This window comes from Psittacula echo (assembly GCF_963264785.1).
Source record: "Psittacula echo genome assembly, chromosome: 11".
NCBI lineage: Eukaryota > Metazoa > Chordata > Aves > Psittaciformes > Psittacidae > Psittacula > Psittacula echo.
In genome coordinates, this window is record NC_137746.1 from 17141089 (window position 1) to 17168346 (window position 27258).

The following is a 27258-nucleotide window of genomic DNA, read 5'->3' on the forward strand; positions in this document are numbered from 1 at the left end:
AAAACAGAATTATAATACAAAAAGACATTTCCTGATGAAATATTTACATGGTTCAGGGTTTCATTTGTGCTGCTTGCTTTGCCAAAAAGGAAAATCTGCCACTAGTAACCAGTGAATATATATTAATATTCATTTTGAACTGTATATTTTTATTATTTACTGAGCTTGAGTATTTGTAGCCAAATTTATTGCACTGAATCATTCATTAAATTTTAAAGCCCTGCCAATTTACAAAAAAATCATCAACAACATCTGATGTTAAGGGTTTCACTGTTTAGCTTTAGGCATATGTAATGTCCTCATGTTTAGCATTTCATCTTGGAAATCTGTAACTGAGCAGCCCTTTTACTCCAGATTTTTTTCCGCAAAAGCGTTATTTTTTAAGCTGAATACTGTATTTGTAAGTAAATATATCATATTACATATTTCAATATATCTGAAACTCATGTCCTCTGGCTAGATTTTTCTGAAGTACATAAGTAGTCCGTATCTCCTGTTAGATTTGAGCAATTCTACTCTAAGAAAGGACTGAAGCATATGATCTTAAGAAAATACAATTAGTTAAGATACCAATGAGACTTACGAGAGCTTGGCTCTCAAGTTTAATGTAGGACTTTAGGAAAGCCTGTAATAAGGCCCAACCATGTGAACAGAAAGCAGGATTCTTTTCTCCTCCAGCAGGCTCTCTTAGACTACACCTAACAGAGCATGTGAAGTGTTCCATTACCTTGAGAATTAATAAAGGAAAATCAACATGTGGCAAAAAAAATGTCTGATACAATCAGGTGATTTCATATCTGCTCAGCCAGGAATGATTTAAACCAAAGCATGAAGAAAAAGATAATGAATCCAAGCAACTGTTCGAGTACTTCTAAACAAGAATAATTTGAGGTATTTTAAAAGGTGGTCAATGATGTTTATGAGTTAATTTTCCTAGGAAAATGTCTGCGACTGTCATAAGGCCTATTTCTGTTGCCAGACATGAAGGTGATAGCCAAGTGCAGTGTCAGTCAGAACAATGTTCAAGGAAGACATTAATTTAGTATCTAGACACAACAGCTAGGAATGTGAGGTAACTGACAAATCACTGCTTTAAATTTGGCCAATTCAAGTGTTCATCACTAGTTTTGCCCTCTGAAGAAAATAAAGGTAAACTATCTATGGACTTGAATGCGTATTCTTCACTGAAAGGGTTGTCAAGCACTGAAACAGCCTGCCCAGGGCAGTGGTCAAGTCACCATCTCTGGAGGTATTAGAAACTTGTATAAGTGGCACTTAGGGACATGGCTTAGTGGTGGACTAGGTTTATGGCTGGACTCAATTTTAAGGGTCTTTTCAAACCCACATGATTCTGTGATGACTGAAAGAGACAGAGGGCTTAGAACTGTGAAAAAACCAGGAACAAACATTTTAGGAACAAAACATAAAATACATGAAGGATATCAAAGTGCAAACTGAGCTGCCACATTAATAAACTTGCTTCTTTTTTAGGAAATTCTTGTTTCACACGGATAAACTCTTGCTAAAAACGAAGTCTCCCTAACCTGCCTTCATTCCATCATCTCTCACGTTAAAGGATACATTGACCAGGACAGCTTTTCACCTCATCTCCAGGAGGTGAGGTGGTGTTCATCTTCTCAGCACTGGGAAACTGACTCATCAGCTGTGCCTGGAAATCCTCTCTCCTCTCATATTCCTTCCCACGATAAATGAATACTTTGTTCTGCAAGGAATAAATACATTTCTTGGGCTATATGAAGCTGAGGCAGAAGCTAGAGACGCATGTTTGTCAGTACAAAGACACAACAGCATTTCCAAATTTTGGAGTGAGTGTTACTGCTTTCTGAATATTCATTAACTATGAAGCAGGACACCACTTTGACCAGGTGCTAGAAGGCAGCACTGACTGTCCAGAATCCCTACTGGATGCTGTTAGACAGAATGAAGACAAAGTGGCATCAGAACTAAGGATGCTCCTGTAGAGCAGAATAAAATCAGAATGGGAGGTAATAAGGAAAGTACTGCAACTCTTTTTCTTCTTGTCTGTCAAGCAAAAGCATCTTTCAAAAACATTCTGGACCCAGTTTTCATGGCTTTCTCATACTACTGTATACATTTCCTTTGCCTGATCCTGCTCCTTCTCCTTGATATTATGACATGTCCACATTTACAATAGTCTAACCTCATTTGTGGTTCGGTTTGCTTTATTTAACAGGGTACTTCTATAATACCATAAACAAAAGGTGCATGCTTAATTTGGTGCAATATTAGCATATTTTTCCACTGTTTTCAAGGCAACTTTGGCCTTTAAAACTTGCAAAGAGAGGTCTTTCACTGCTTTTCAAGAGTAAAGAAAGCTACAATATCCATTGTAGTATGTAAGAAAATATTCTTTTTCTACAAGAAAATATCAAATATTCAGGTTAGTTTTATGCTCTGAAGACATGCACTACTGTGGTTAAAAGAAAGCAATGATCTTTTAAAACCAGCAAAAAGTAAAAGTATAAAGTAAAAACCATTTGTGCATGACTTCCTAAGTTTGGCAGATTTCCTGATTAAAAGCAGACCCTTTGGATTCTTGTTTTTCACATAGCAGTCGAAAGTGGAGAGAAGTAAAGAAAACTGGGAGTAGATTCAGTGTATAGAGGTCTGTTTAATGAAAACAGCTCAAACTTACCATAATTGTCCTAGGACATCAACTAGCTGTTACCATTCAGGAGAAAACTTTCATTCAGGAGTCATACCAGACAGTTGGTATGAACATGTCAGCTCAATGCATATCAGATATCAAAAAAGCAATGTGAACTTGGGCCATTACAAGGAAAACAGGGAAAGAAAAGAAGAATCAATATCACACTGAACTAACTTACAGTATATCCACATTTCAAATACTATGTACACTTCTTGTCCTGCCGTCTCATTAACTAGGTCATGGACAGCAAGGGAACCAGGATGTTAAACATATGGTTGCATTAGACAAACCAAAACTATAAGGAACAGTATATCATGAATGCGATGAGGAAAGGGATTAAAGAACAACTGTTCAGTGTCCCTGTAAGAACTAGCGTATAAAAATTATCAGACAACAACAAAAAGGCAACAGTAATTTCCAACACACATACTGTGAGGCCACAGTATGTTCTGGAGGGCATCAGTTCAGAAAGCAACTGGACAAATTCACTGTCGAACAATCCATGAAGGGCTAGACAGTATCACTACACATCTGCTCTACATTATACTCCTTTTCCCTACTCAACTACTATTTCCCACTGTTAAAGACAAAATATTTGTCAATTGAGTGCATTGGTCTGAGAAATATGCTGTTTCTACATTGGTAATGTATTTCAGTTGTAGCTGAGAGGCAACATAAAAGTGAAACTCTTGGCAGTTCATGTAAGGCCCACTTAAAATTCCTCCCTCATGTGAAACTGAATTTTGGGTTTAATTTGGACACAAGTTAGTTACTGGCATTCTGCTAGTTACCAATAACCTGTGTGGGGACACATCCAAGAAACACAGAATCATAGAATAGTTAGGGTTGGAAAGGACCTTAAGATCATCCAGTTCTAACACCCATAAACCATAAAGAGCTGCCTGCACCAAATTACATCATATTGCTGTATTTGGCTGTCGTGTATCACCTTCACTCCTGAAGTATCCTTCAGTTTCTACAATCAAACTAAAAGAAATAATCAGCTTTAAAAACGCATCTGAACACATTTCGTGCACAGCTTTACAAGTGACAGTTGAGATTCTCTATGGTTCTGCACCCAAGCAAAACTAAATCCATGCCAAATATCCCCAGAGACTCATTAGGAGAGCACTCTCATATTTTTAGCAGCATATGAAAATAAATGGGAAAAAAAAAAAAGTAAGAGTTTAAACAGGTTTACCCTTAGAAATGTGGGGAATCCTTGGCCATAATACCCAACAGCAAAATAGTCCGGTTTAGGTCTCAGAATTTTCATGATGTTTTCATAGAACTTTGCTTGTTGAATCTGAAAGCAAAAGCAACTGCAGTTACTTCTGTTTAGTTTTTTTTTTGTTGTTAACCTGCACAGCAATACTAGGCTCTGTGCTACAGCTCTCAGTGAATATGTGAGAGCTACCAATCAGCCAGTGAGTTATAGCACTAATCAGTCTGCATGCACCGGCACACATACTGCTGCAGAACGTTAAACACTGTTTACATTTCTATGCAAATATAATATATAACTAAACGTTTACGGCTTCAACTTGAATTATGTGGTCTCAGAATCAGCCTTACCTTTCATTTCTTCAGGAAAACAAAAACAAACACCAAAGTCACAGTTTACAGTTCAAACACTTCACTGATAACATTACTGAAATAACCCACTTGGAAAAACTCCCTGTCTCAAATGTTTTCAGAGCTATGGATCAACTCACACTTTTGCCCTAGCATCATGCTAAGGACACACACTATGTAAAGGGCTTAGAAGAATGTCTTCCCTAAAATACCAAGTGTCATTTAGGGTCACTATTTGTATTTCCTGTGTTATAGCTAGGAGACACCCAGCACTGCAGCTGAAATGGAATTGGCAAGAATACTGGCTTTATCTTGTCTTGAGCCTTTAGTTTGTGCTAAAAGTAGAATTTATTGGGAGGAAAAGAAACTCTTTCTGTATTCAACACTGTTCATGAACATCCTGTTTTGATTCCTGTGGTTTCTTTGTAGAGGATTCAGGGATATCTATTGAATGAGCCCTAAACATTTGTTACAGATCATGTGAGTGTGGAATCTTTGGGGTGAAAAAGAGAAGGTATGTGGGGGAGAGAGAGAATCTCTTTAGATTAATTCAATTTTAATGAAAACAAACTACTGAACATTTCATCTTCCTTCTAGGCTTTGGACCTAGTTCTAATTCCTCGTGATGTGTTACTCCCCCAGTCCCTGATTAGGACAGAATTCTTCAGGCTTGTCAAGATTCCAGTTCCTAAAATTTAAAGAAAATTTTCAACAAAAAAAAAATGCATCCAGGTGCTTTTTCTGCCCTAAAAGTGTACCCTAACAGGCCTCAAAACCTGTTACATTTATTTTATGCATGGCTTTAAATTGCACTAAGTGACAACATGTTCATTCATCTATAGAAGTTTCAAAATACCTTACTAGGCAGATGTCTATGCAACTTGAACAAAGTTCTTTAGGAATCTCTACTGGTGGCTGGTTACAATAAAACATAGCAACTCTTTGACAAATGGATTAAAAAACCAACTGTAGACAACAAGCTCATAAGCAGCTCTATCATTTGACAGCTCAAAAGTACTCATTTCTGTGACTGAAATAATCTTAAGACCTCTATATAAACTTACCAGGTTTTGACTTAGAAGTTCATAGTCAAAAACTTCCTTTTCATATTGATCTGCAAGTTCTTTGCATAAAGCTATGGCTTCTTCCCACATCTGCAATACAACCACATATTCATAAAGGCATTCCAGTACCAACAAGTTTCTAAAGCATCACTGTTTAACTACAGCTTTATTGATTATGCTGTCTTTAAATTGAAGTCATTTATTGCCTGCACATTTAGAACGAAGACTCAAAGCAATCATAAATTTTAGGGAAGCAGATTAATGTAAAAAATAAAAGTGTTATATGGTTCATTATGGGAAGGAATAAGTAAACACACTTCATTCTTACAACGAGATAGTAAAAGAATCACCTGACCTTTCAGATACATTAAAAAAGAAGAGAAAAGCACTAAGGTACATAACATGCAGAATATACCCTAAGCACAGAAGCAGTGTATAAGGAGACCTCACTTGGAGCATTGTGTGCAGTTCTGGTGTCCTCAACATAAAAAGGACATGGAACTGTTGGAACAAGTCCAGAGGAGGCCACAAGGATGATCAGGGGCTGGAGCACCTCCTGTATGGAGACAGGCTGAGAAAGTTGGGGCTGTTCAGCCTGGAGAAGAGAAGGCTGCGTGGAGACCTCAGAGCAGCCTTCCAGTATCTGAAGGGGGCCTACAAGGATGCTGGGGATGGACTCTTCATCAGGGACTGTAGTGACAGGACAAGGGGTAACGGGTTCAAACTTAAACAGGGGAAGTTTAGATTGGATCTAAGGAAGAAATTCTTTACTGTGAGGGTGGTGAGGCACTGGAATGGGTTGCCCAGGGAGGTTGTGAATGCTCCATCTTTGGCGGTGTTCAAGGCCAGGCTGGATGAGGCCTTGGGTGGCATGGTTTAGTGTGAGGTGTCCCTGCCCATGGCAGAGGGGTTGGAACTGGATGATCTTAAGGTCCTTTCCAACCCAAACTATTCTATGATTCTAACAACTACTAACAACTGCTTTATACAGAGGATATTCATTAAATGTAACTATACAAAGTAACACAGTAAAAAGAAATTTAGCAGGAGAAGAACTCTTCAGACCTACCTTTCCTTTGTCAAAGTATTCTATGATCTTCTCATACAAATTCTCTTTCAACTGGCGATAGGTCTGTGAACACTGGAACTCTGTTGACATAACTTGGGGCGCACACTGCTCATCTGACCACTGAGAATAAAGCCACATTAAAAGCCACAACTTTGGAGTTCAGCTTTTCACAGACACATCTCCCATTCCCCAAGATCTGGTCCCCTGGGTTTTTCTGAGTGGGATTTTTCCCCAGTCTTTTTTATGTGACCACAAAGAGACACTGGGAATGTTTCCATCACCTCCTCAAACATGTGCTTCATGTGATAGCCAGGACTAGACATAATACTTTAAAAACTTCTGTTCCTTCCTGCCCCTCACCCAGAAATTTCGGATTAAAAGTGTGTGTGAGAAAATTTGTTTTATTTCAGTGGTGTCATCCGGACTGATTTGGGGTTTATGTGGTGGTTTTGTATCAAAATACTTGCATGTAATGTTATCTTTGTCTATACCAATACATACAATCTATTTCATATTTTTGTATGATCAGAAAAGTCAAAATGAAGTTTAAGCAAAATAGCACCATGAAAAGCCACAGTTATATGGTTCTGCACTTAAAGAAATTCCATAATTTCTTTTGAAATGAGTTTTTCCATTAAAAAAATCAGATATTTGCTGAAGAACATTTGAATGTTGAATTTTCCCTTGAAATAGAAATGCGTCTTACTGACCATTTCTATTTTTAACATCAGATTCAGTGACAACAAACACTTGTAGCAAAAAATCATTACCAGCTGCAAGAGAAAGCAAACATAATTTGACAGTGATCCATATGATTTCAAATGAAAAGTCAGATGTCCCCTGTGAAAGCTGTGAGAAACTGCAATTAATCTTCATCACTGTAGTATTTGGGATAGTATGAAATTGGCAAAATGAAACCCATGTCAAAGTTAAGTGGCTTCAGAATTTACACACAGAGTTATCTCCATGAAGAAAACTACTTTTGCTACAATATTTAGTTTTAGCAATATGTGGCTTTTAATCACCTATGGAAAAAAAGCACTATTTCAACAATTAATGTTCATTTTGTGTTACCTACTGCAGTATTTTTAACTAGAAACTTGAATACCCCTATGGAAAGTTACATATACACAGTAAATCAGAGATTAAGACAATCACTTTTTAGTTTATAAATTTGGAAATTCCAATATTTTATTTATATATTGAAAAAACCTAACCTTCAAGAGCCAGGTGTGGAGCAGAAGGGTATATGCTGCTTCTGTGTAATTCTCACAATCTAGATGAAGATCTCGCAGCTTATACAAATATCTATTAGAGGAGAGAACAAGAATGACACTACGTATTGACATGATAGGGATAGAAAGTGTCACAAAAGTTGTAGATAACACCTGTAATGGGAGCTTCAAGATAGATGCCATGCAGTCACCACCCAGAGAATCTTTAAGGACACTCTAAGTAGGTTAAAGTGCTGTGCATTTGTTCCGACTTTTCTGTTTTCTCTGCGTGTGCTGAAACTTTGCACCAAAGGAGAAGGAGCCAAACTCCTGTGAGCTGCTGTCAGCTCCACCTCAGAGAGGAAGAACTACTAGACTCAAGGTCTAAATCAGACCTCTGAGTCCATTATTTCTTTACTAAAGATAGCTGCCTTCCTCTGCAGTACTTTTGGACTGCATGTAAACATTTTCCATGTAAATAAACCCAGGCACAGCAGATAAAGGCAAAGGAGAAAACCAACCCAGAAAGACAAAGCAAGTCCCTGTAAAACCTGGAAGGTGGCATGGGTGGAAGAGTAGTTTCTATGTTGCCAGTGTTCACAAAAGAATATCATTGCTCTCTCCAAAACAGATCCAACAGAACAACTGCCATACCTGATATACATCTCTTCACGGTTAATGTTCTTGTAGAAATTCTAGGGACACAAACATTTAGAAGTTATCTCCTAATTTCTTTTATTAAAACAAGATAAAAATACATGTGCTAAAGCTTCACTTTTCTTGGTAGATGGACAGCATAATAAACACATTACCTACAGACTATCTTATGTTTAAACCTGGTACTACTACAATTAAGATTTTAATTAGTTATTATTATACATACATATGTATAATACGTATTATATAATACATATGTATATATGTATATGAATATATACATATATACATATATGTTATAATATATATTATATATAACACATGTATATAATACACAGTGCATTATACACACATATGTATAATAATAACTAAAACCCATTTTTGCAACAACTGTGCTTTTGTGGGTGTACCAGTTGCTAAGGCTATGCACAATGTCTGGCAAGAGTTGCCTCCTCAAGAGTTGCAGAAATCAATAGCGCATGGAGCAGCAATTACTGACGAACAGAAGAGTATGTAAGCGCAATATGTACTAACCATTTTTATTTTCCAACCTGTACAGCTGATGAAAGTTCCTCTTCAGATTAGAGGAATTTCCTGGTAGAGGCATCTCTGTATGCAATATCCTCAACACAAAATAGGAATAGAGAAAAGACAGTGGCCTACAACCAGAGCAGAGACTCAAATCTTCTTGGCACCTTAGGGCAAGTGCATCTTGCAGATTTCTTCCCAGATATTAAAACTGTAATTGCTGAATTGCTAAAGGAGTAAGCAGGTTAGCTTCAGATGCAAAACTTGACTTTGGAATAGCCCACTATTACATTAAGCCTATCAAAAGGTATACAAGCAATAGATTACAAACTGCATTCTAAAGCTCTTCCCTGTCCTCACACAGGAATGACAAAAGAACATACCAGTAAGTTCACGGTGCAGCTCATGCGGTTGTCCTTGTTCTCATCATTCATCACGGTCCGGTAATCTAGCAGCTTCTCCAAGAGGCCTTTAACTAGGCAAACAAACCTTCCCACCAGGTGGCAAATGCCGGGATGCTGACCTGCACATTCTGTAAGGCTGCAAACACAGACCATGGGTTTACAGTACTGTGAGAATTAGTGGCCCAGCAGCTGGAAAACTGTTTGGACATGAAGGCAAATACCAAATCAGGGCTAAAGCAACTGCAGAATGCACTGGAAGTTCCCTTTGTGCCTTGGTAATTTAGAAATCCAGAAGACAGATCGGATATAAATAAAAAAAAAAAGCCATTTACTTCTCTTGGCTGAAGATAACTTCAAAATCAAGGGTATACCCACAATTTCAGAACAGAGCAACCTGGATCTGCGGTATAACCAGCTCAGGTCTCTGGAATGCCACATCACTGTGATAAAAACTACACCTTCCTCTTCGCTGTTATTGTGCAACAGAAAATGCAAGTTAGTCCCTTCTCTTTGAACTTTCTACTCACACTTAACTGTACAAACTAACATAAATAACAATTTCAGGTCAAAAAAGATATTTACTAACCAGAGCAATTTGCCTGTGAGAAATAAGCAAACCCAAACAAAAAGTTTCCTGCAGACTGAAAAAAAGCAGTTAGAACTAAGTGCTAAAAATATAGGAAGGTGAGTTTTATAAATCATATTCCAACTTACATTAATAATATTAGCGTGTGCTGTTTCTATGAAGTGCTGAAGTGATTTAGTAGATATTACACATTACTGTCACAGCTTTGTTTTTAAAGCTTAACTGTTTAAACGTTCTGAAATGATCATCAGAATCTCATTAGGGATTATTTTCTTTCTCTTAAGAGCTTATTTCCTCTACTTAGCACTCTTATTTTCCACTAGGATTCTGTCTGAGAAACCGCATTGTTATATATATTTTATATATATACACATATATATGGGGGGGTTGTGGGTAGTTTTGGTTTTGGGTTTTTTTCACGTATGTATTTCTAGATGCATGCATTGGGTCTGGCTGAGTTGGAGTTAATGTTCCTCACAGTGCTGTGTTGTGTGTTAGGAGCTAGAAAGGTTGATAACACACTACAGCTGAGCAGTGCTCCCCAGCATCAAGGCTGCCTTTCCAACATCCCCCTCACCAGTAGGCTGGGGGTGGGCACAGCCTGGAGAGCTGAGCCCAGTGACCAAAGGAGCTGCAAACTGAACAGATGAGAGGAATGTCTGTCTCATGAGGGAAGACTTAAAACGTTGTCTTGCTCAGCTTTATACAGTAATCCCTATAAAAAGAAGCTGTAAAACTTCAGAAGATTTTTTTTCTTTTCCCCCAGGAGGGAGCAAGAAACCTTTGAATTTTTAAACAGAGCTTGAAAAAAACCAGAATTTTTAAAAGACAAAATATTTTCATTAAAGCTCAAGACAACAACTGCATAACATGGGCCACTGCAATGATGGGGAACTGGAAAGCTTCCAAATGCTATTTTCTGTTGTGCCTATATTAGTAACTAAGCTATGCCAGAATTCATTTTCTGAGCCGGAGGCCAAGTGGCATAACATAACTCATATTCACATAGCTAGATTCTCCTCCACTTCCCAAAACAGGGCAGCCTTGTCTATTCTGCCTGTAGAGAGCAGCCTCTCACGTGTTCCACGTTATCCCAACTCTTCCTTGGTGGTGTCCAGGACAGCATTCATTCACACACGTCACCACCGTACCATGGCACATGCAAACATTCAGGGCTATGGGCAAATGCCAAGCACCATTTACATGTCCCCTGACCCTATGTAGTTTGTGGGGCATGGGTAAGTGCCCGGCAACCAGCCAGTGTGGGTACGTGTTGGTTGCTCAAGTGAGCAGCAATTCATAGGAGTCACTGACTATGGCTACATTCTGCATTCAGGTGGGAACAGGAACTGTGCAGGAATGCAGAGAGTTACAGCACATGAGCTGGTGAAAATATGACCAAATGAATAAATCTGGAGCCCAGTTTAACTGGGTCTCTATCTACTTGGAACACGGAGTTGGGGACAGGGGTTTGAAATCCCTGCTGTGAAAGGTGAGGAGGTAGGAAGGTTTAAACCTAACCAACCATACAACAAACAGAGAGGAGAGAACCGGGTCCTGCCACAGACAGGTCACCAGCCTCTGCTTCAGTTGTTCCTCTGCAGGCATCATTTAACAAGTTCAAGGATGGAACAAAAAAACATTATCTGAAGATAACATGAAGTGACATCTTTAGAAGTGAGGAGACCTTGAGCTTAAAGTCTTGTAGAATGTGGGACAGTATCAAGGGGAAAAAATAGGTATATTAAAGAAAGAAGGGTACTTTGGAAAGGCAGGAAATCAAATGCTATGAACTGTATTTGATGAGATTATTTAACAGCACTACTCAAAGATGGGGTTTAACTGCACAGGTTGCACCAGTTCTCTAAAAAATACTTGCATGCAAGAGTAAACTGCAAACAAGACAAGCAAACAGTTACACAGCTCAGAAACAGTGAACTGCAAAGAACCTACTGCACAACATCTGAAGGAGGCTCTTCTCTTTGCATTGCTAAACTCACAGTTTGAATACCATCTCCAGCAATGAAATATTTCGAATTAGGCATTGTAGGAATGTTCTCTGAAATACTGGGGCTGTTTACCATAAAGAGAAGGTGAAGAAAACTGAACAGCAGCTTTTAAATTTGTTAAAAGCTGCTACAAAGACTTGGAAAAAATGATTCTTTGTGTCCCCTGTGGGTAAAACAAGAAATAACTGGCTTAAACTGAGGCAAGGAAGATTTGGCATGGATATTTGGAGAAAAGCTGACTAACAGCAAGGGAAGTTTAGCAGTGCAGTCAATGTCCCTGTGTCAGCTGAATCTGCACATTCAGAGATGAGTAATTGTAGTGACAGCTCAGGCAGGCGTCATTGTTTAGGCTTTGCAGTGGTGTAAGAGCATGACGTACTCGCAGACCTGGTTTCGGTCACACCACTAGCTGCTCTGAACACTTGCATCACTTCTTAGCTATCATAATGCTTGAAGCCAAACCACATTCAAAATGGAAACATTAGTTTATTGCTCCCAGTTCACATGGTCACTGAATGTCAGGAAGTGAAAGAAACATCTTTAAAACTTACCCCATCCTTGCCAGTGTTTCAGTTTCAAAGAACAATTTCATATAGCTTAAAAAATGTCAGTACTTCTACCTTTTTCAAATCTGCCTCTATATTTTATCTGCCTCCTCACAGGCCAGAAATGAAACTAAAATAGCAAACATTTAAATTATGTTTGATTTAAATGATGTTTCTTTTAAATGTTACTATTTAATCAGAACATAATTACATGTTATTTGCAGAAGATAATATTTACACATTATTCTTTGATCATAGAGTTCAGTATTTTTTACAAAATTATGTTTTCCCTGAAAGTAGATTTTTTTGCCACTGTTGTATACACAAGGATTTGATGCTTCACCTGCTGAGAAATGTGACTTTGCCAGGCTTTCTACCCCCTACACAAAAGTACAATACATACAAGGTAACAGACTTGGAGAAAGTAAAAGACATACATGCTACATGTCACAAGGCCTGTATTGATTTTGTCAGGTAGCTGTACTCAGTAATATTAGGTTATCAGTGCTGGAGAAAGCACAGGAGGAGCGATGGGCTTCCTCACTATTACAGTCCAAGGCCCAGAGCTAGGGACACAGTCTTAGAGGCAGGCATGAGGATTCCTACACTGCCCAGTACATCCCACACATAGCCTGCCACAGGCACAGCGAGCACCTCTGAGAATAAACCTGAATGTGGGCAGCCAAGAGGAGGAGATGTTCTATCAGGCTCTGGGATTGTTAGAAACAGAGATATAGAAATGTTATGAGCAAACTGCCACATTTTGCAATATTCTCATTCCAGTTGCTTTATGTAAATTCAGAGAATAACCCCTTGGAGTCCAAGCTACACACTGAGAAAAGCAAGTAAGACATTCTAAAATAACTTCTTACTACTGTGAAATAAACCCATGAAAGGTTATAACGAAAAATAAATGGGAAAGACTAAAAAAGTGAATATTCGATTATCTTTCTTTGAAAGTTGGATAGAGAAATGCAGGTTAGGTATAATTTCTTCATAATTTAACTGGAACACAGAATACTGAAAAGCTACTAGAAAAATAGTTCAAATAAGAAAACCACAATCCAAACCAGGTTTACTCAAACAATATATTACTTCCATTCCTTCATGATAACAGCTGCTAAGATTCTATGTTATTTGTAAGTAAGGTTCTCAGCTTGCAAAGTGGACACAATAACATAAAACCACATCCCAAAGGCATTTGTTCTCATGCACTACTTACATGGACTCAAACAGCTGCATGTAGTGCTCATCTCCTCGTCCTCCTTCCACCTCATGGTCCAACTTCAGAATGATTTCATTTTCAAACTAAGAAAGAAAGAAACATAGAGCAGATACCCAGAGGTCAAACACATTTGAAGATGGCATCAAAAGGATATCTGAGGATTGTTTGTTATATATCACATGCTCCCAAGGGTTAAATGCTTGAATGCATTCCAGTTGAATAATGCCCACCTGACTGTCTCCAGATACCTGTTTCTTAGTGCAAACTGATAAAATAATCTGAGGATATACATACATATGGTTTGTTTGGGGTCTCCCCATTTTCTAAGCACCTAAAAGCATTGATATGTGTGTTTGAAAAATGTCCTCAAATAGTTGATATTTAGCATTAGACTTGTAACAGAAATACAAAAGATAATTTGGGGGTTTTTTTGCGAGGTTTTGTGTTGGGTTCCCCCTCTCCCCCCCAGTATAAAATGATTTTATGATAGTATTTTCAAGAGGTGTGAAAGATCACAGATTGATAGAATGGTTTGGGTTGGAAGGGACCTTAAAGGCCATCAGCACATTTGAGGATGACTGAGTAGGAAAGTAATGTTCATGAAAACATGAATAACACTGGTTTAAAAGGACACAGAATGGTTAAAATAGTCTGCTGCCTTGACAAAGAACATACGGTGCTGTTAATTGTCACTGAGATGCCTACATATAAAAAGTCGTTGCTGAATATGAATTTGCAAACCTCTACAGTATGCATGTGAGAAACAATAACAGCAGAACGCAACTCCAGAACTGAGCAGCATTAGTCCAGTATTCCAACAGAAGCTTGCAGCACGTGTTTCATCTCTGGGCACACTGAATAGGCTCTATATTGCTCCTCAAAATACTTAATGACTTCAGATCTCAGAGTCTCCATTGCGAAATACTTCCCATAATGTTCTCAGAGAAAACTAGAAATTGTTTAGTAGAAACAGAAATCCCTTTTTCTGATTTGAGTAGAAGGAAAGGACTGCTACATTGGTGCTATTTCTTAATTTTATTTTCTATAAGAGTGTCAAATAAGAGGGAACCTTATTTTTTCCTTAGAGGCTGCAAAACATTTTGGTTTCTTAGGAGCACCAGTACTCTGTGATCCAGAACAATTCTTTATCCTGTTACTTGCAGGTTTTGTTGCTCTAATATTAGCTCTTTTTCTGTAATTTGAATACAAATTAAAGATTGCCAGTGGAACAGTACATACTATACCAATACCAGAGAATAAAGTGCTATAATTGACATATAGAGAAACAAGGGAGGAAATAAAATTACTTTGGCTGCTTCAGGGTGCAAAAGAGATTTAAAGGGCTCAGAATTAATTTCTATGTGTAAATACTATGTGTATTAGTCTATAGATGTTACATGGGTAACACAGTCACATAGCAGTTTCAGGACAAGGCAATATTAAGCAAAACCACCTAATCCAGTAATTTTCTAGAGGTTTTTCTCTGGACTTACTGTGGTAAGACAGAAATCTGTGAATATAGTGCAAGTCAAGCATCAGTTAAAAACCATCCACCTATTAAATCCTTCCTAGCACTTATTCAGCAGGTAGAGAATTGATTACTTCACTAAGAGGCAATCATTTCACAGATGCTGGATCAGGACAAAAAACCTCTTCCTAAGCATCTTTCCTGCAGTTTCTCAACAAGCTTGAACCAAACCAGATAAAATAGCTAGCAGAAATATAGAATAAAGTTGTGGTGGTTTAAACCCAGCCGGTAACTCAGCACCAGCAGCTGCTTGCTCATCCCCTGGGTGGGATGGGGAGGAGAATGGAAAGAAGTAAACCCCAAGAGCTGAGATAAGAACAGTTCAGTAACTAAAGTATAATACGAAACTACTACTTCTACCACAAATAATAATGTTAAGGGAAATAACAAGGGGAGAGAATATAAAACTAAAAGGGGAAAAAAACCCAAAACAGTAACCAGCAGCGATGCACAATACAACTGCTCACCACCTGCTGACCGATACCCAGCCTAGCAGCAGTCTGGGCCTTCTGGGTAACTGCCCCCACTTTCTATACTGGGCATGACGTGCTGTGGTATGGAATACCCGTTCGGCTAGTTTGGGTTAGGTGCCCTGTCTCTGCTTCCTTGTGGTTTCTTGTGCCTCACTGTCAGAGCATGAGAGACTGGAAAGTCTTTGATCAGGGTAAGTGCTGCTGAGCAACAATCGAAACATAGGTGTGTTATCAGCATTGTTCTCAGACTAAAGCCAAAACACAGCACTGCACCAGCTACTAGGAAAAAGAAAAAAATAGCTGTTAGAGCTGAAACCAGGACGAAAGTTTTAATGTGTCTGTGCCAAAATTAAGCCCTGGAAAGGGTATTTCTTCTGTCACTTAAACAGAGTGTGCCTAATTGTTATTGGCAAAAATCTGACTTTAAAACACCTGCTTATCTATCTAATAGATCCCAGAAATCTCCACATCTCTGAACACCCTTCAATACCAAACTACAAAACATATCAGCTTTTTCTACATGGATCTGTCCAAAGCACCAAGCCATACAAACCTGGTGTCTGCTAACGGATTGATCTCACATCCTTCTGAAATCCTTATGCCTAATAAAATTTCAAGTAAGAAATATGAGTGTTCCCAGCAATTAAAGTTCACATGCAGCAGAGGAGCTTGCTGAGAATACCTTTATTCACTCTCTTACTAACCTTTGACAGCTGTTAGCTCAGAAAGATACAGAGCTAGAGCAGGTTCTCTAAGAATAAATGTCTATCCTCTATCAGTAAGTCTGCAAGCCCAAGAACATACCATCAGGCAGCACTATTTTCTGGCACAATCCAATGACAGTGGAAAGCCAACAACCTCCCCAGATGGCTTCAGCAACTGGTGGAGCCAGTGGGAGAGACTAAATTGAAAATACCAAGCACAAACAGAAGGACTTACTTGAACAAGAATATAAACACAGATGAATTACTCTTTCCTAAGCCAATTTAAATCGGTAACATAACTTGGATCAATGTTTTTTAAATTATATTTTCATTTGCATTGCAAAGAGCCGTTTTTTAAATTTTATTTTAAGTAAGTCTTTTCTAGCTTCTGGCCTCACATGATCAGGTAGAACAAACAGTACAAGGCTGCTTCATTATGTGTCTTGCATTGGGAAGTCTTCCTAAAATGCACAAGCTGATCTTGCAAGGAAAGATGGGTTATCAACATTTCAGGCCGGGATTCCTTCAACATGTGCCCAACACAAAGGCAACTATGTTCCCTTTATACACCTATGTGTATATCCCGTTACAGTAACTGTTTAAGAATAGTATGTCATTCTTGAGATAGGTAGAGGTGGAATTGTGTTTTCTTTGGGATTAGTTGATTTCCTAGAAAGAGCTATATAAAATAAAATTCCTGCTGGACAAACTGAAATAACTTCACACCCTTAGTGCACAGCTATTGTGTGCATAAAGCAGGACACAGCCTCCTGAGCTGGCACTGACACAACATGTGTCCAGCAGAAGGGAGCCCTGCCACACAAGTGTCCTGGCATAGGACCATATCAGGGTATGGAAATCAGTCTTTTGCGGAAAGCTTATTAAATCACCTGGCAGGCATCAGTCAAGCTCTAGTTCAAGTGCTGGTACAGCCTCAACTAGTAAAGATGACTCCGTTCGTGCTTGTTTCCCCTATCTCATTAGAGAAGATTAGATTAGAAATGAATTATTTATGTTTAAAGTTCAGAAAAATGATGTCTTAATTGAATGTCAACCTGGGCTCTTGAATGCCAAGGCAGTCTTGAAATAACATGCTTAAAATTTCATACTAAAGCTTTAAGACAATATCCTTCATAATGCTCACTACCAATGCGTTAGTGAAAATTGGCCACTAGCAAAAGGTAAACTTTACATGCTTGTGCATCAAATAATTTTCCACTCATATTCATTCTTTGCCCTTTCTAATTAACATGGTAAGAATATTAAGTCATAAAACTTAATGTGCCTTTCCTTTAAAATATATATTCTTAAATACTCACCAGAACTGCCAAACTTACAGATACAGGTTTAAGAAATGTATCTTAATTACCTGATCCATAGGAGAGGATAAAACCTGCAATTCTTAACAGTAAATGACTGCAATTCCTAAAACAGATCATTAGAAACCAATGAGACTCAACTGTTCAATTATGAAACAGTTTTACTGCCATCTGATAAAAATTACCTCTTGTTTTTAAGCTGCAAAAAAACCAACCTCCTTGTCCCACAATGCTGAAAAAATAGCACCTGAAACTTATCCATATGAGCATAAGAAGTGGTTTAAAGGTGACACAAGTGCCTGGCATCTTCCAGGCTCCTAGCTGCTGTTCCTGTTAATCGGTCACTATGACTGATGACCGTTCAGGATTTCTGCTCTGTACAGATCTGTGCACCTCTCCCGAGAGACAAAATATGAGCCAAGAGCAGGAAAACATTTTTAAGAAGCCAAATACAGGACTACTAGGACACTGAGGGAACAGATGCACAGAAGCAAAGTGGCTTTTAAGCTTGGCCTTGAAGCAGAAGCTTTGCCCTGTGGAATAGAGACCAAAATGGAAATACCATCTGCTTGCTTGTTTCACACGTGGTTGACACAGAAATGTCCCACTTGATTTTAAACATTAAACATAGCTGGACATGTAAGTGAGAGATCTATATTTACTTCCCTATGAATGTCTAAAATTATGACTTTTCATTTGCCACTTACTGTTACACAGGTTGTTCTGAATGTATTATTTGTGTAACTACAAAGCCTGAATCTCCAATTTTAAATTCACTGTGAAAGACAGTGTGCCAACACAGAGTAAAGTGAGGTCTTATTCTCATTGAAACACAAAAGTCAGCTAGAAAAGAAACTGCCCAGGTAGACACAGCAAGCAGTGGCAGGAGGTTCAGATCACTTTCCCAAACGTCCTAGCCCACCATGCCACTATCAATGAAAAATCTTTAATACTTGTAAATTTAAAATCATTTTCCTTTTCAAAATGACTGTAGAACATATTTTAGGAATGTCAGTTCTTCACAGAGGTTATTTTTCTTACAATAAATATTTAGAAAAGCTAGAGTTTCCTGAGAAATCTGGTAATATAGAAATAAGTATTCCTTCTGTCAGATAGTCTGCATAAAGAACTGGATAAAAATCCTGCAACCTCTCTGGGCCCCCATTTCAGCACCTCATTGCTGTCATTGTCATGGAAGTCTTGTTTAAGTCCAACTAAATCACCCTGGAGAGCCTACAGTCACTTGCACAAGAGCTATTCCTTTGTTCTTAACAGTTCGGATTTTACTTTCTGTGAGCAGAAAAGCCCACACAACACATTCCCCAGAAATAAACTGACCACATAGCATTTGAATGAATTTCCTTTCTCATAGAGTATTTTTAATTACCTTCTTGAATTCTCCTGTCCTTTGATATTCACACAGCATCATGTCAAAGAAAATTGGGATCGTGGCTTTTTGTAGTTCAGCTTCCGGAATTAGAGTCATTTCCAAGATGGGGCCAACCATCCCCGGAATAAAGCAAATTTTATTGTGGCCTGAAACAGAAACACAAATTGGGTATTTGAGAGGAAAGAAAAAAATCAGAACATCTCTTTCAGGGATACATTTAGGACATGCAATCATTTAAAACAATGGTTTAAACCACCTGTGTTGGTAAAGTCTTACAACTTAGTCACTCATCTCTATTCCCTGTCAGAAGCTGAAAGCGTGTTTAATGGCTACAGCCTCAGCCTAAGACACCAGAACTGAGTGCAAAAGTGTATGCCACTCAGTTGGCATTTCCTGTGACCATGTCTGTTTTTCAGCTTTTGGCATCGCCTTTTAAATACACAGAGTAGAAAATAATAAAAACCCTAAGAACACCCCAAATTCCATCAGTAGGCGAACACCACAGGATAATGTCACGTGGTGTAAAGTTTCTGGCTTATGAAGGGGAAAAACATTACTTGTTTTCATTTCTGAATAGCATCAAACTGCAACCAGTAACTCAAACCAACCAGAGCAACAAACATTGCAAACAACAACAGAAACACTATCCCCTAAACCCACACCAAATCATCTTCTAACACAGCTGTTACATCAGCTGCCAAAAGACATCCAAACCTGCAAACAATTCAACCAGGTCCAAGATATTCTTCAAATGCTCCTTGTTTGCCAGGGAAGAAAAACATTTGATATGTGGAACAAACCACCAGCAAAATCCCCTGACCTGTGTAAGAGTGCCAATACTGCCCAACACATGTAAGAAGATAAAAATACTGTTATAAATGTGTCTGGTCTTATGCTCCATAACTGAAAAGTACTGTGATTTTTCTCTCACATGGGTGCCACACTTATGTAATTCTAAGCACAACTGAACTATGACTTTAACAGTTTATGCAACATCAGTTTCAACTCCACTCATCTTGATCAAAATCTTTATTAATCCTTGTTAAATCAGTAAGATCAATAAGGTTTAAAAGAATCTTACAGAGACTGAATAGCTTCCCATGCCTATATGCATTAGACCTTTCAGGTTTGCAATTTTTAACAGCTACAGAAATTCATGTATTACATAGCTATTCATTCACCTCCAGAATCTTTACTTTATCAAACAATCCTCTGATATGAGTAGAATAGACAAGCTTTGAGCTAAATTACAGCAGTGCTATTGCTTGGCCCAGAAACTAATCTTACACTTAAACCCAAAAGAACTTAGCGCACAACCTCAAATAAACAAACACATCAAAAAAAATAAAAATATAAAAAGGCTTTTTGGAGACTATCCAGCCATCAGCAACTGTTGTTTCCACTGCAGGAATCAGGAGTAGTCTCAAACCACACAGAGACTGAAATGGGCAGAGGAAGACAATCTGCCCCAGAAAACAGGGCACTTCCTAATTTGAAAGGCCCTCTAAAGGTCACAGTATGAGATTCTCTGACATGCATTTGCCTGTTTCAATCCTACTGTACATGTACCCCTCAACTGTGATTTATAAAGATGCTCCGCTGCTTGTCAGAATGCAGATTCCTTTCTGTTAAAGCTACAGAAGAAGCCTGAAAATTACAGAAAATAAACAGAAGGGGCATTTAGTCTGAAGTGAGAATCATTGCCTATTAGTTTGAAACATTTCTCAATCTGTATGTCTCACTTTTCCCATTAGGAATGTAAGACAGTATTATTCAAATACATTAATAATGCATGTGGATATTAGAAAACAATTTTTGGTCTTCACCATTCTGCTAGACAGAACTGTTAAAGGCCCTTAAAAACCATTGTGTTTGCTGGTTTTATTCTGGACTCTCAGATCCAGCCTGAGGAGGATGCAAACAGCAAATTTCAGATACACACAAGAGGAAGACTGCTTCTGCAGGATTTGTTGTACCTTGGTGTAAAATGAAAACTTGAAAGTTTATTTGAAGAAACAGATGTTAATGGTTCAGGATTCATTTGAATGGTTCCACAGTTCATTTGAAAACAATTAATTTGAAATTTACACCTACCAGTAGTGAAGAGGGCAGTGGTGTTTAACTAGGAAACTGATGACTATGCTGAAAACAGGTTGGAGAGTTCACCAATTAATCACCAAAAGTATTACAGCCTTTAAAATCTTGACTATATCTTTTTGATACATCACAGCACAGCAATGCATTGAAAGTTATTTTCTAATAAGACATACTAAGAGAAAAAAATAAGAAAGGAAAGACTGGAAGGAGGATATATCACCAGAAGCAGCATGTGCAAGGTGATGAAATAACTTCAAATCTCCAGGCAAGTACTGATACACCTGAGAAGCTAGAATGTTTACAGAGGTCATGAAGAATTTTCACATGTCCTAATGCAAGAAGTTCGCAAAAAATTACACATTTGTCTTGCATTTTAAAGTATCATCATAACTGTTTTCATTGTATGTTTCAAAGAACCTCTATCTTACATATATTTATACAACAACACATTGCTGTTCCCTTCACCATCAACTGTCAAAGGAGCAGTAGCAGAACGAGGCTGTACAGCACATGTAAAAACATTTTGGCATTTTAATGCAGCAGATTGCAAATCTGAGCCAAGTAATTCCTGGAACTATAGATTCAGAATGAGCCTTCTTGGGGAAAATTTATTTGGTCTCTGTTTCAGCCAAATAATGTTTCTGAAATCTTCTGATTCCAGCCGTCTCAGAAATCTGAGAGCAGGTTGTGAGTTCTCTTAGGAATAACCAATGGGCAGTAGTCAGATAGTATCTCATGTCAGTCCGAAGCTTAATCACAGGAATGAAAACATATGTAAGTTCAAATAGCAGAACTGTTTACAGAAGCCCTTCATGTCAGATAGTTGTCAGTTAGATAAGCAATATGCTGTGGATTTGGTTGAATTAAGCCCATTTGCTACTCACCAAGTTTGTACCACATGTCCCGGATAGCAAAGCCAATTAAACATCTCATATCTCCATATCTAGAGAGAGGAAAAAAAAAAAAAAGGTATTTTTATCATTATCCTAATTTTACTAAAAAATTGAAGACATAAGCTAAAACATCAGTTTTGCTTACTTGTTCTGGATTTTGCTGTACTTTGCGTGGGAAAAGTTTTCTAGCTGTAGTGAATCTTGGGTAATAAAAGCCACAGCCAAATGAAAGTAGTTGTTCCACAGCTGTAAATTGAATAAAAGGAAATTATAATAGTTTTGAGAAAAGCAGGAATCATATTAAACTATGCATAATGCTGAATAATTTATGGAACCAAATGATGCAAGCAATATGAGATTGTTATATTATGCAAAGATGTACATCATCGGTATTATGCAATTAGCTGGAAAGCAAGTAAGAAAGCAGAAAAGATGCATTTTAATGACCACTACTACAGATTTGCTCTTAATAACACAGCAGCTGAATAAATATTGGTTAAAAAAAAGATTCACAGGAGATTCATTAGCTAATGACATTAAACCATGAACCATAGCAGGCCTAGTGAAATACATTACGTGTCAGTGAATCTTAACAACATGGAGCTAAAGGCATCCAATATAATTACACTGTATTTCAGAACTACTTCAAAGGGCTTCTCTTTGGAATCTAATTCAACAACCATTTCTGTGCAGTTCCAATATATTTTGCTAAGAGCTCTTTACATGAAACAAGGACAAAACACATCCCTAAATAACTACTAATAGTACTAGTAGTGAGGCATGTACTTGCAATAAAAGGCAAACCCTTGTATTTCCAGTGCACAACCCTGCATTTCTGAAGCAAATCACTTGTACTCCAGACAAACAAAATGAGGTACTTCTCTTATATGCTAGAGATGGAGAGGGGAAAAAAGACACTTCACTAGGAAATGCAAATTTAAGGAAGTAAAGACTATTTTCAGAATCTTCTAAGTAGTCAGCAGTGACGTTAGACACTTAAAAACATAGCGGCATCTAAAAATATGCATGGAAGGTACCAGTGAGATGGTAGGAAGGCAATGGCAAATGCATTCAGTGGTAACTGAAAGGATGGAAACAAAACATAACATTATTACCCCAGTTTGGGAACCCTAACATAGTCTAGAAATGTTTCATCTAAACCTTTAGTGACCTCTGTCCTTTATAGCCTGGGAAACTCTGGCACAAAGAACCAGGAAAAATAGATGCCAACACACACACACAGACATTTCCTATAGTAGGTAAGATTCTCAAATATGCTCTCCAATGTGAAGATCCTGCGTATAATTCATTTTTCCCTTTGAGGCCCAACTAAAGCTCTCCCAATCAACTTGCTCATGTAAAAGCCCTGAGGAGGGCTGTGCCCATCCGTAAGTGATTTGAGTCCAGAGAGCAGTCACCTCAGTGCTGCCAGCCAGCTGCAAGTGGCATGGCACTAGACACAGCAGTGACTGGTGTATATTGCACCATTCAAAGATGCTCTGAATGCACCCAAGCCAGGCACAGCCTTATTAAAAACTACATTTCAGTATAAGCAGCTATTTTCCCCCCTTAATTCAAACATTTAAATTATGTTCATATCTAGTTTTTGACAGTATACTAATAGTACATACTAACTCAGAGCCTTTTTCCCCCAGGAAAAGTGTTATTTATGCCCTTGAAGGCCTGTTTCTCCCCCTTATCAAACACTTTAAAAGATGAATTTGATCAATTTAGAATTTTCAGTAGCTTGAGAAGCCGCACTTATTGACATGTAGGGAATGTTCTTTGCATGTCAATTATAGCAGGAAAATGGAAAATTTCTCAAAACATTCTAGACTATGGGGAGAAAAATGAAACCTATTGCTACAGGTAATAGTCTGCTTGGTCACCTAAGAGCTCCAAGTTCAATGCCACTTTTGCCAGAGACACATCCTAAAGACTCAATGTCTATATAAAGAAAGTATGTTTTCTTTTGTCCTCATAGTATCCTGTGACGGCTGAAAAAAAGACGACCCTTTACATTTTGATAGCATATTCAAATTATCGACTTGCAAGCTTTTAAGCACCAAAACTAACTTTAAATCCTGGGAGGCAAAACAGTCTCTCAAAAGTAGAAATTGGCAAAAGCTGAAATAAACAGATTTTTTAAACGCAAAAAATATGCATATGAGACCTGTTCTGTTTTCTCAGGCCTGCAATAACATTCCAAGCTGGTCTGCATGTGAACACGTAGTTATCCAGCATGCAGCAGGGCTGAAGTGATGTAGCACAGTGAGAGGACCAGAGCTCTCATGCTCTGGTTTGTGTGATACCTGCACTTTGCTTGCTTCTTGACATGAACCCCAGTGCTGAGCTGTCAGCTAGGGACAGAGTGATGGAGACAGGGTGAGAGCTGAGAAGTGACCTGTCTCTGTCATTAGGTATCAGTTGTTCACTGCCAAGCACACACTGAGAAGCAGCAGGCGACAGCAGCAGCCCAGGCTGCCCTAGTGTGTTATAACACAGCAGAACATGGCAACTACATTGCCTGAGCACGGTGTAACCATGCGTGCTGAGGGCCCCAAACCCATTCCCCTCTATACAGGTCTAAGGGAACTTAGAAGAAAAGGATCTCTCAATCCTGGGATTTTTTTTTCCCCAGAAAGCAAAAGGTGCCTTCCCCCTATAAAATGTGACAGCTGCTCCAATGGGAAATGCGGAGTTAATTTAGTAAGAAATTCCTGTCCATTGTGCAAAGAAGAGGAGATCTGGATGATTTTCAGAATAACTGCCACAGGTTAACCCTGTTGCCTTCAGACACCCCTCTGGAAGAAAGCCTTTATGGCATGACTGCCTATCCTTTAGCGCCTGCTTTCTCTACATAGCTCTGTGCTCAATTCTTTTTGATAATGTAGGAGAAACTTGAAGTCCTCGGAGACTGTTGAATTGCTGACAAATTACTGCAGATCCTAAATGTATTCTGGTATTTCATAAAATACCAGACTAGATGATAGTTTCGGTTTGGGGTTGGGTTTTTTTTCTCTTTAAATATTATGGTAAAATCAAGTTCAGCCCCTTGAAAGCAAGCAGACAAAACATTTCAGATAGATACTGGGTTCTTTATTTGGATTTTGTAGATAAATGACACTTAAAGGTTTGGCCTGTATGCAGAATTGCAGGGAGTTACTAAGCTATTGAGGTAGATTAGCTAGAAATAACATTTTGAATCTTTGAATAGCATTTATAAGAAATGATCTATTGATTTCTAGGATATATGACATTTTCAATATGTGATTATTTTACGTCAGTAATGTTCTCTTTCACACACCGAAATACGTTTCTTCATCACTTAAAACTAAAGAATTTAAAGGAAGCATCTATTTTTTACTATTTTTGTGAGCCTTTGAATACAAACAATTTTAAACAAATGAACAGTAACTTGTTTTAAAGAAATTGATTCAGAGACTGAACTTTAGTCACACAGACAGCACACAGGCTGCATCACACAGTCCTAACGTTCCATTTCAACACTCATGAAAATTATTCTGCATTGTCTTTTACGGCATCACAGTAAAAAAGCAGACATTGATAAACAGAGGCATAAACACAATGTGAAGACCAGCATTCGGAACAACTCACCAACCCATAGCCATTATAACGTCAGCAAAGCAAGCTCTGCTTTCTGTTTAAGTGGAGTCTTAACAAATATAATTTTCAGAGTTACAACTCATTCATAAACTCGGTAAGTTACAAGCACAATATCTAGTGTTTATTCCCATGTTCTGCAGATTAGTTCATGACAAGTTTAGTGTTTGCTGTGAGGTGGAAGAGAGTATTAGCATTTTGGAGTAAAGGATTGAGAATCCTGTGGGACCTCTGCCAAAATTCCTTTACATTGGTTATGTACTTCAAAAGTGATGAACAAAGGTAGAAAATTTTCAGGTTAATGAAAATAAGTTTACAGAAGCTCTGAAGAAACACAGCACATTATATAAACCAACAAAAGTTCATTCTGGTTTTGATCTTTAAAGATTTTTGTGTCATAATCTCATTCTGTATTTGGTTTTATCATATGCTTCTTACTTAATGATACAACTTCAGAAAAATGCTTGCAAATAGTTTCTACTCCAGGCATCTACCATTTCTAAACCTGAAAAAGAAACATTTTCTTTTAAATCAGAATGATATTATAATGGAATGGGGTCTATGCCTTTTATAATAAAATTCTGTGGTGGGAATATAGATTATTAGTATTGAATTATAATTGCTATAACATTACAGACTTAAAAATGTAATTCTTTCTAATGCCCTGTAAAAACAGTTGTAACAGAAGAGAAGGGTAGGAACAGGAATCAAGAGCACTGTATCTTCCACAGTAGAAACCCTATGATAGCTGTGCCTGACCACAACAAAACAGTTTCTGTTTGCTAACTCTTCACTGTCTCTAACATGTCAGAAGCTGCCACCTCCAGTCAGAAACATAAAGAGAACATTGCACAAAAACCTCATTTCAATGAGTGCAGCTGCATTAAGTGCAGCAACGGCTGTTGACTGCATGAGAGTGCTGCAGTGTGCGTTCACTGCATGGAAATGCTTCCTACATAGAGCAGAACTTTGAACCCCAACACTGATGGGGCCAGGAGCTGAAAGAAACAACGGCGTGAAAATACGCTGTTCCCCATGACAAAGACAACAGCTTGCTAAGGACACAGATACCAGCAAAAAACAAAGCAATGTCATCCAAGGTCACTGTAGATTCTACAAAGGTAAACATGCACACTGGAAAATGTAACTGAAACTTTGAAGTGAACCATTAAACACTGTTATCTTTGCTATTCTGTTGATGGAAGACTGGCTTACAGTTCATTCAAACTAAATAGAGTTAAGATAAAAACCTACAACTTTCAAGTTGAAAAACTGATTTCTGCAGGCACAAAAAGAAGAAATAAAACCTTCTTGTTCTGCATTCATAAAAATAGGGAAACTGTTGGCAGTTAAGATATCTCATAAATAGAAAGGTCATTTAATTATTGTATTTCTATATAATAACAAAGAAAATGTTAATTCACATTTGAACTTACTTTTTTATTTCATAACTACAACTCTATATCCATATGGAGAGATAATATTTGCCTTCAAAATTGAACTACCCTCCAGTATTTGCTTCTTTTAAAATCCTTGTGAATCGAATACATGGCAAATCAACTAGCTGGATTGTCCTTGGTATAACATAGAAATGGGTGTACAAAGGCACTTTGTCTTTCTGACAAAGGTATTGAGACTGCTTAAGGAAGCCACATTACACCT

At 38.0% G+C, this 27258-nt stretch overlaps 1 protein-coding gene across 1 annotated transcript in view; it reads right to left on the minus strand.

Moving 5' to 3' along the window:
- The window catches only part of DOCK2 (dedicator of cytokinesis 2), a 167788-nt gene that overhangs the window by 18307 nt on the left and 122223 nt on the right, over positions 1–27258 (minus strand). Inside the window, exons 31-41 of the mRNA XM_080627460.1 lie at positions 22118–22218; positions 21964–22022; positions 18980–19128; positions 13566–13651; positions 9183–9339; positions 8269–8309; positions 7618–7708; positions 6401–6520; positions 5332–5421; positions 3894–3998; positions 1582–1723 (exon numbers count right to left, since the gene is read on the minus strand). Of these exons, the coding sequence (XP_080483586.1) occupies positions 1582–1723; positions 3894–3998; positions 5332–5421; positions 6401–6520; positions 7618–7708; positions 8269–8309; positions 9183–9339; positions 13566–13651; positions 18980–19128; positions 21964–22022; positions 22118–22218 (1141 nt within the window). The remainder of the gene's footprint in view (positions 1–1581; positions 1724–3893; positions 3999–5331; positions 5422–6400; positions 6521–7617; positions 7709–8268; positions 8310–9182; positions 9340–13565; positions 13652–18979; positions 19129–21963; positions 22023–22117; positions 22219–27258) is intronic.